The following is a 10,726-nucleotide window of genomic DNA, read 5'->3' as shown; positions in this document are numbered from 1 at the left end:
CACTTTAAAATAGAAAACAAGTGGAAAATAAAATAGAAAATATAAATACAAAACATAGAGCAGCTATAGAGATCCAAATCTCAGTATAGTGGCTCTCAAGTCACCTCATGATAATAAAGTCTTAACGTTTTATTGTAATTTTCTCAAATCATTTTAATATTAATTTTTTATTTGACCAAAAAAAAATCTGATAATATATTTTCGTCTTGCATATCACAAGAAATAAAAAAACTCCACTATTATAGTTTTTCTTTTTTACAATTCATTACTATACCCAAAACTTAAGCCATATGGCTACACTATCTCATTCAAATTTAGCTCTTATATGTTATTATTCTAAACACACCCAAAGTCTCCCACTTATACACACTATTCTCTACCAAAAGGTAACAAAAAAACCATAGAAAGAAGAAACCTATACTTATTAGGTTAGTGTGCATTGATGAACACACATCAAGTCCCTTTAAACAAAATCTTGTGTGTTCACTATTTCTATGCAACTCATAATTATATATATTTCCTAGTCATCAACCACTTTCACCTTCCTTCTTCTGTAGTAGCACAAGCCATTCCATTTAACAAAAGAGTCCTGTGAAGAGGTTCCATTCTGACAATATTGTTGCTCCTCAGGACTTGGTTGCTCCACCTATAATAAAACCAATAAAATTATCAGTCTCAACTGAAACAGGAAAATGACAAAAGAAGAATATACAAGGAAACAGAAAATATCAGTTTGTTCAAATTCTGATACACTACAGTGTTATAGCGCCACACTAACCGTTATTTAACAACAGTTTGTAATAAATAGCGTATTGCGGAACAATAGCAATTTATTCAAATTCCACTATGCTATAGCACTACGGCAGCTATTTGACAACACTACAAGGAAATAAGTGGAGAGCAGATAGTGAAGTAGTTGAACATGATGAAATTACCATGGGGACACAGTCAATAACAGCACTGCCAAGATTATCATTATCGCCATCAACAGTACTGCAAAAATGTCAGGTTCATTAGCTAGATACATCGCTATCATCATCACTACCCAAAATTGTCTGAACAACATAGTTTCACTAACAAAATAGCAATAGTAATAATAATTCTACTGTGAGATTGATTTTCAGATGATCATATTAGAAGTAAATGTAGAATCCCTGACAACAATAGATATATGCATTAATGCATTAATCATATATTCAAAGACCTACTTCAATTATTAAGCCTATAACATGTTCATTGCATATGTAATACTACTGCCATCATAAGAACATTAAAACAAGACAAATCATGCAACAGACAAAAACTACCTTCTTAGAAAATGAGCTTTCATTGAAACAAACATTTTAATGCAACTATAATCATTATATGTTACTCTATCACTATTATATATATCAAGCATTTAATTCCACAATAATCTTGTTTTTTTTGTATGGTAAGGATTGAATATGCAGAGACATACTCCACCATTTGTTGATCCAGTATTTCTCTTTTGTCCGCCATTTGTTGATTTAGTATTTCTCTTTTGTCCGCCATTTGTTGATCCAGTATTTCTCTTTTGTCTATCTCTCCTTCTTGGTAAACTTCAGATACTGGAGACTTGTCAAAATTACCGCTACTGCTTCCAGAGATAGCGTCTTGTTTTTGTTGGAACTCTGAAAAAGAAACATTGTAGTTGTAAATGTAATCCCCCTTAGCAAGGCACAAACTTGTTAACTTGTTTCTTATTGACAAATATATTACAGACCTATTGGCAAAACTGAATCTGGAGACGGAATCTTTGTCAACAACTTCTGGCACATGATGGTACCCGGAAAATCTAGGAAAGTATAGTCCAGAAATTGTGATCTATCAAAGTTTGTCATCTTCGAGAAGCCGAAAGAACCGGTCCATGTGTCTACCACACTAGGAACAGCAGGCAAAACAAGCCGCTCCACTCCTAGTTGCATGAGCTTCTGATGAAAGAAAAATACATGTTAAAAGATTATAACTGATAATGACAGTAACTATAGCACTTAATTTAAAGATGAAAAAAAACATTAGATTTTAACTATTTCCACTTTTTATGCACCATTCCTTTTCAAAAGAACCATCATCAGCTAATAATGCCAGATTATAAAGCTTGCAAAATCAGATAATTTTATAACCTTAATTAACTAAATGTGTTCCTTGTCGGTTACCTTTTCCAGTTCATCCATTAAAATGTGACACATTCCATGTCGCCGATACTGTACTCTGGTACCAACAAGAGGTACTTCAGCTACCTTATCTCCGTAGACCCTACAAAGTTGAAATAGTAAATCAAGATGAGAATAACACAAGTCATTAAAAACAGCAGCTAAAAAAGAAATGCAATCATTCACTCAAACAAAGCCGAATTCTTGATGGTAACAAATCCTATGCTCACCTAATAGTTGCCACACTGACCAGTTCTTCATTTCTCTCCAGAAGCACGGTATAGAAGCCCTGGAAATTCGTTCGATTAAGTTCCGACCTAGAAAGTTCACAAGTACAGATATCAGATATATGCCAAGATATAAAACAGTAATTCACACAATTTAGAGACAGATACCACATCAGTCGATTATTTTAAATGAAAGTTTCCTATCAGAAACGTGATCTTTTAAATGATACTTCCCTATTCGAACTATGAAACTTCTCCAATTGAATATCTCCGCAAAGGTGAGATTAGAAGATGTGATATCATCGGATTGCACTTCCTAAATATAAAAGGTATTCTAATAAAACACCATGAGCATAATTTGATGGATAAAAATCTCTTACCATCTGCTAAATATAACATCTTCCATCATATCTCTGGAAGAGGAAGATTCCTTTACAGGCTCAAAACATTCATGCATCAACGAAAGAGCAAGATTGAGTTTGCTGTAACTTTCTGCCATTAATTCACTTTTACTAGTATCAAGATCACAACTCTGAGAGTCGATAAACTTCACCAATGTCCATGTTAGATTGTTTGCACCCACTGAAACCGGCTCTCCTAACAGTTTCTGAAGGCCTGCATATATCTGCGAAAAATAGATACAAAAAATGTAGAGTGGCATTAAACTTTATTGTGCTTGCCAAGTCATAACATGTAACGTTCCATTAAATTTCAAGTGTAAGTGTTGACCAGAATCACATATACAGAAGTAATGACATTAAATATATTGTTGTTTCAATAAACAAGCAGAAAACTAATGCTTCCAATGAAAGTAAAATTGTGATAAAAAGTAGGGAAAAGAGAATTTAAAGATAAATTAACAATCTTTCAGCCAATATATGGCTAAAATTTTCCAATAAATAAGGGGATCCATTAAATAATATACCTTTTCACAGTCTTTTCTGCAGAACCGGCTTTCCACATATCTTCTAGAGTTACTTGTTTCTCTATTTTTCAGGCACGCAACATGATCTACAATAGGATGACAAAGATGGGATCGTAAGTATGCCATTGTTGATTTGATTCACAGATGTGCACTAATAGATGTCAAAATCAAAAGATATCCATTTATGTTCCGCATACTTACACTTATGTTCGCATTGAATGCATGTAAGCAAATGTCCATCCTCGCCCACCCCATTGATTCTGCTTTGATCACAAATCCCACAACAACATGATGGACAAAACCAGTCACCATCGGGGACATCCTATACAAGAAAAATGAATTCCAATTATAGGTGCGTGCGGAAGAATTGAACTGAAGTAAATACGAGAATGTACTAAATATAGCATGAGCAAGAATGGAAATGATAAACTACCTCCAGACCGAGACACGTTTTATGAAATGAAGACGGGCACCGATCACACAAAATAAGTTCGCCCCCGTAGTGGCAAACCGAACAAACATAATCATTATCGCCCTGGCACAAACCACCGAGTGGTTTTACCATAGCCTCCCGTGACTTGTGATCTTGCATTATTTGTGTCTGGCAATATAAGAGTGACCTACCGTCTTCCAGAAAGATACTAGCACTTGGTCTGGTGGTACTACTACCAATAGCATGACACTCGAAGCCAACAAGACCGTATATTCTCAGACAACAGTTACACTTGATTCCCTCACAAGTTATTCTCCCTACAGCCATAACACGGTGGCCGCGCTTTGCTCGATAAAAAACCTTAGACCTTGGTAACACCGCGTTGCAGTCTATCAACCAAGACATAACATTTAGAGATTTCTGATGTGACAGACAAGAGGCAGACACCGTTCGCACCCTTTTATTTGATCTCAGGACCCTTTGAGTTAATTCATTGCTTTTGCCCTTCAGTAAACTTTCATTTGACCTCTTCATTTGTTTCCGCTTCCGATTTTCACTGTATAACTCGTCACATGATACCTGACCAACATTTTCCTCATTAAGGGCTGAGGAATTTAAAGGCTGCTCCCCAGAAATTGTAGATTTCAGAGTACTTTCTTCAATACAGAAATTGCATGCTGCAATGAGTGAGCCGAATCTCTGTTTGTTTGGAGAAATGTATACAATTCCTTTTCTTTTATTATCTGGAGGTGGACCAATTAAATCCCATCCTTCTGCTAACAGATGCTTTTTTACTTTTGCAATACATTTTCTTTTCTCCCAGTTCGACTCCGATGCACGCTTGTGGTATTCCAAAATGGCTTGAGGACAATACACTTGTTCATCTGCCACTGCAGCGGAAGGAGGCGGCACAACTAGAGGAAATACACCTTGGTTTTGAGTCTTTTCAGATGGTTTACAAGGCACATGTGGAAGATGACAGTCAACTAGAGGAGATACATCTCGGTTCTGAGTCTTTTCCGATGGTATACGAGGCACGTGTGGAACATGACAGTCACCGGTAGGATGCATTATACTATGATCACTTTTGGATGGAAAAGAGTTCACGACGGATTCCATTTCCATATCTTTACAAAGTTTAATAAGTGAGTAGTAAACTTTCTTCTCTCCCTGGTCATTGGGAGGCTTGTACCTGTAACGTTTACCATTTTGACCTACATGAAAATCGATTTCCCATCCAAGATATGAAAGATGTTTCCATACTTTATTAGTCCAAGGTGCTGTAGATAGCCTCTTCTTAGTATTAAGTACATATTGCTTAACAGCATCAGGACAGTATTCATTTTCAGACACTATTAGACGTTCCCAGTGATTGGACCATGAATAAGTTCGCCTGTGTTCATTTTTCTTAAAACAGATAGCATCCGAAACTACTTCACCGGACCCATTGCAGGTAGTTTCATTTTGAAACTTAGGTAAGTCCTTCTTAACAGGAAAAACAGGTTCTTTCTGCTCAACATTTTTCTTTTCAGATATGGTCGTATTTAAATCAGCATCGGATTTTAGTTCCACTGATTCCATTACAAGCTCAGAAAGTTCCAATGCTGAGTAAACTTCTTTTATGGTAAGAGTCATGTAGTCACCAACTACCTCCATTATCATGTCTCTCCACAAATCCTTCTTCACATTCAATGTCCAATCTCCAATAGTGGAAAATTCGTTTTTTTGTCGTACGTCGTACCAGATTTGCTTCACCGAAACCGGAATATATGATTCCCGCTCATGCTCCTCAATCAACTCAAGAAACACCCAGTTCCCTCGTTGCTCCCACTTCTCCGTAACTTCGTCCCAATCCTGAGTAATCCGTATTTCATGAACTCTGACCTTCATTTCATCCCCTAAATCAGGGAAAAAAACACTCCTTTCCTCCATTCCATCACAGCGATCAAATATAACACCTTCCCACCAAGCTTCCTGATAACTCACATCAACACACAGACCAAATTTAAGATCACATTTATCAAAATCAACTAAAGGTGGAAGTGGCCTAATCACACCGCGTTTATGGCGAAAACTCGAAGAACCAAAACAACCATCCAAAGCACTTGAAACAGTCACAACTTCCACAAGATGATTCAACCCGTCATCATCCAAAACATTCTCATATCTAACATGACGCTTCCGCCTCTCACATTGGATAACTGTCCCTGGATGCCATGATCCCAAAAAACCCTCTTCAAAACTCCTCACCTGAAAATTTTCAAACCTTTTTAAACCCCAAAAACAGAAACTCCTATCAAAATATAAACTTCAATAAACAAGTGATCAAGAAGGAACAAAAATCAAAACTTTTTATAGTAAAAACACATAAAATCATGACACTTTGCATGTACAATAAAAACACATAAAATCAAATTAACATCAAACATTATCAACATTGATAAGAATGCAACACTAGGGTTCCACACAAAACAAAAAAAATATAAAAACCCCACAAAAAAAGATTAAATCTTTCTAAAAAAAATTTGATTTTACCTCAACCCTTTCTTTAATTAGAAGCTTTTTATGCGGAAACAAAGTTTTACTCTTAACGCTCCCAGAATCGTTGAAACCCTCCATCGACATTGTAGATAAGGTTTGAATTCAACACAGAGTTTCGGTTTTCATAGTATTTGAACAACAATACGGTGGCTTTGTGAACTAAAAAAGAAGGGTTAAAAAAATAACGAAGAGGGAAAAGAAGGTTTGGTGAATACGGAAAAACCGAAGAAGAGAAAATCAAGCGAATACTACGTTTGACGAAAACCAAACCCAAATATATTTAGGAGTCTTTGAATTTGATATTTTGCCGAAACTTTGTTCGCAAGTTAACACACAGTCACTCCCCAGTGACTCTAGTGAACGGGATGTAACTGTGAGGCCCATGATTTCGGTAATATATTTAATGGCTTTAATGGGTACAATTTTAAAATAAATTAAATATAAATTTAGTCTAAGCAAAAAAATTTCAAAATTTTAATCAATCGACTATGTAATTGGGATAATATATGTAATGTAAAACCTTTAATGGGAAATATATCATTTCCTTTTTAATAAAATATAACAATCACCTTTTAATTTTATATTGATTATCTTCTGTGTAATATGGAAAAAGAATGTTCCAAAATAGTCATGAATTGATTTACTTTGTTTTTTAATAACCATAACGTAAAGCTTTTAATATCTATTATAATGCTTTTTCTGTATAAATTTCTAACTTCTATTTTGGGACTAGTTCCATTGTTTCACATAATAAAATAAATATAAAAAATATAAATTCATTTATTAGATTGAGATAAAGTCAATCTTTCTTTTTATAAATCCATAGAGTTTGTCATTCTTACAACCAATTAGTTTACGTTGGACTTAACACAAAGACAATAAAATACAACCAGACCATCAAACTTAAAATGCATGGTGGATAACAAATAAAGTAATAACAAAGTACAGTTATAAAAATTTAACATTCCATGATAACATTTAAAAACGGTTAAGTACCTATATGATTGCTCAAGTTTTTTATAAACAATTTTGGTCTCTATTTTAAACTAAACTCATATGTATTATTCGAATTCTAAATGATTTTTTACATATATATTTAAAATATTGTAAGAATATTTTCCGCAAAAGTTTCAAATTTTTTAATAAAAAATAAAGTATATATGAGTTTTTAAGTTTTTGTATATAAATATCCATTTTTATTAAAATATTTCTAAAATTTCTCCAAATGTCCTACTTTTTTTTTGTCAGTATGAGGTCTTTCTACGGGGAACTAACCACCTGAAGACCAAATTTTTTAAACTCAATAGAAGGTCCTTTTTTGAGGAAGCGATCTCTAACTGAGTAAATTTTTTTTCTTCATATTTTAATATTTGTTTATTATTAGAGTTATTAATTTAATTATTTAAAAAATAAAAATACTAATAATAAATAAAAATAAAATACATTAATAAATTATAAATGATTTTAAAAAAAATACTAATTTTTTAAAAATCTGAAACAAAATCCTTTAAACACTAAAAAATAATTTTTGATTTCAAAGAATAGATTTTTTTTTCTGAAACAAACGCACTCATTATTATCTCTCAAACAAATATGAAACGACTATTAATTGACTAATTGAAGGACTACCGAATATGGAACAACTACTAAATATAGAACGGCTACCAAATATGGAATGAGAGTGATCGATTAATTGATAAAATTTAAAATAAAAAATATTATTATTAATATAATAATAAAAAATAATATTAATAAATAATAAAATATATATAGGCCGGCCTATCAGACATAATAGATTTTTTTATAAGTATGAGTCTGACCTATTTAAATAAATAGGTTTTAAAAATAGTCTGAGACTAGCCTTTTTATTAAATAGGTCAGACCATATGCCCATAACGGACGGCCTAGCTTATTCTCATCCCTACTCGTAATCGACTTTTGAGTCCAAATTTTTTATTTAAGATCAATATATTTAGATTTTATCCTATTTTTCTTAAATAAATTAAAAATTGTGATAAAAAAAACTGAACGCAATAGTGTGATTTCCTTGTAAAAGGTAGGCCTAAAATATTTATGTGCTTGATAAAAAAGAAATATGATTAATATACAAAACTAAAATAAAATAAGAATTTAGTCCAAAGAAAAATAAACTATTAAAGATTTATTCCAAAAAAATAAGGTAAATTATTAAATACTTTTCTAAATTTAAAATGTACATTATAAATTTAGGACGTGACATCATATATTAGTGTTTCATTTGTGTTATCATCTCGCTTTAAATCTTTCTTTCTATTTTTAAAAATAATTTGAACCTATGGTGTGAGATTTAATTATATATATTTTACCACCTAACTAAATTATTTAATGTAGGTTATTCGTAGATTTTATGTATCTATATTATATTAATTAAATTTGAATTAATTTGACTAAATGTGACATAGAAAATAATCATTATAATAATTTATAAATTTTAATTTTAATGATCTAATATTTTAATATTATTTAATTAAAATAAGATAATTTCGATACTATAATTTGTATACTCCAAATATAAGTTAGTTAGATTAACTATAACTTAAAAAATCTAATTCTGATTTGTCTAATTTTTGTGTGTAATGATTTGTTTAATTTTAGTTAGAAAATCTATCATGTGTTTTAACGATATTTTGATAATGATTTGTCTAATTTTTATGTAATAATTTGTGTAATGATTTGTTTAATTTTAGTTACAAAATCTATCCTGTGTTTTAACGATATTTTGATAATGATTTGTCTAATTTTTATGTAATAATTTGTGTACAGTTATTTGTAATAAGTTTTTGTGCTTGAATTTTTTTGTTAGAATTATATATGGTTAATGGATGTTACATGATAGGGTAAAGGATACAAAATTCAGATTTAAAGCGTAAATTTTAAACTTTTCGATTAATAATCATTATAATATATATAAATAACAATAAATAGTTAAATTATATAATTTTAAACTATACTACTATATTTTATAATTTATTTACAAAACAAAATTAAATTAATATAGTATATATTAAATTTGTCAATAACATACAATACAATTAACATACACTACGCCAAAAATGACATTTTATAGCGCGTTTTTTATAGCGCTTATTAAATACAAGCGATGTTGTATGATATTTTAAAAATAACGGAGGATATAACAGCGCTTTTTTGACAAGCGCTGTAAAAAAAGCGCTGTAAAAGACTTTGATTTCACATAATTAAATGACCTATTAGAGCGCTTTTTGGAAAAACGCTGTAAAAAGGTTTTTAAAAAAAAATAAGGAGGTCTTTTACAGCGCTTTAAAAAGTCTGTTCAAAAAATAAAATAAGGAGGTCTTTTACAGCGCTCTTTAAAAAAGCGTTGTAATAGGCTTTTAAAAAATAAAATAAGGAGGTCTTTTATAGCGCTTTTTTAAAAAGCGTTGTAATAGGCTTTTAAAAGTAAAATAAGGAGGTCTTTTACAGCGCTCTTTAAAAAAAGCGCTATAATAGGCTTTTAAAAAATAAAATAAGAAGGTCTTTTACAACGCTCTTTAAAAAAAGCGCTGTAATAGGCTTTTAAAAAATAAAATAAAGAGGTCTTTTACAGCCCTCTTTAAAAAAGCGTTGTAATAGGCTTTTAAAAGTAAATTAATGAGGTCTTTTACAGCGCTCTTTAAAAAAAGCGCTGTAATAGACTTTTAAAAGTAAAATAAGGAGGTCTTTTACAGCGCTCTTTAAAAAAAAGCGATGTAATAGGCTTTTAAAAAATAAAATAAGGAGGTCTTTTACAACGCTCTTTAAAAAAGCGCTGTAATAGGCTTTTAAAAGTAAAATAATGAGGTCTTTTACAGTGCTCTTTAAAAAAAGCGTTGTAATAGGCTTTTAAAAAATAAAATATAACAGTAAATCGCTTCAGTTTCCTCTTTATTACATAAACTTCACTACACTTCAGTGTCCTTCACCTCTTCATTATCCTTCTCATTGCGAACCCTAATGTCCCTACGAACCATATTGTTAACCATCTCCATTGCAAATCATCTCCATATTTGTTACTATCCCTACGAACATTATTACGTACTCTTCTCAATGAGAACCCTACTCTGTCCTACGAACCGTTCGTATTTCTGCGCATTCTCGCTGTTTCTTCTTAAACGAAACTGTAACCCTATGAACTCTACGTATTTCTTCGCACTCTTTAGGTATTGTTTTCATTTATTCATTTATTTCTTATATATATATATATATAATGTGTCTGTTAATGCTAATAATCACATTTATTTGATAGTGTTTTACAAGTTTTCCGAGCTCAAATGGGTGCTACAGTGTCGAAGCAAAAATCAAATAAATCACATGGATTCTAATAAAGGTTTGAAATGTATGGCTTTAAAATTTCATTAACAATCAATCCACAAATATTTATTGACTT

General features: G+C 31.5%; 1 protein-coding gene across 1 annotated transcript; it reads right to left on the bottom strand.

The window, feature by feature from the left end:
• Positions 1-213: 213 nt before the first annotated feature.
• LOC101498411 (uncharacterized) lies at positions 214-6,666 on the bottom strand. The gene is made up of 11 exons (XM_004500374.4): positions 6,295-6,666; positions 3,760-6,009; positions 3,528-3,648; positions 3,327-3,412; positions 2,782-3,026; positions 2,405-2,491; positions 2,178-2,277; positions 1,745-1,952; positions 1,460-1,652; positions 936-993; positions 214-646 (listed from the first exon to the last, which is right to left on the bottom strand). Exons 1-11 carry the CDS (start codon positions 6,382-6,384, stop codon positions 521-523), a joined length of 3,564 nt encoding a protein of 1,187 aa, XP_004500431.1. The 5' UTR covers positions 6,385-6,666; the 3' UTR covers positions 214-520.
• Between the last annotated feature and the right edge of the window lie 4,060 nt (positions 6,667-10,726).

The sequence above is a fragment of the Cicer arietinum genome, chromosome 5 (assembly GCF_000331145.2).
Source record: "Cicer arietinum cultivar CDC Frontier isolate Library 1 chromosome 5, Cicar.CDCFrontier_v2.0, whole genome shotgun sequence".
Lineage (NCBI taxonomy): Eukaryota > Viridiplantae > Streptophyta > Magnoliopsida > Fabales > Fabaceae > Cicer > Cicer arietinum.
This window is presented reverse-complemented; position numbering and strand designations above follow the sequence as displayed.

What these genes read in the sequence shown, in the direction of transcription:
- LOC101498411 (XM_004500374.4), bottom strand. Translation starts at nt 6,384, where the DNA reads ATGTCGATGGAGGGTTTCAACGATTCTGGGAGCGTTAAGAGTAAAACT. An exon ending in CATTCAATGCGAACATAAGT is followed by an intron (nt 3,413 to 3,527) that starts GTAAGTATGCGG and finishes ATCCTATTGTAG; the next exon opens with ATCATGTTGCGTGCCTGAAA. An exon ending in TAATGGATGAACTGGAAAAG is followed by an intron (nt 1,953 to 2,177) that starts GTAACCGACAAG and finishes TTCTTTCATCAG; the next exon opens with AAGCTCATGCAACTAGGAGT.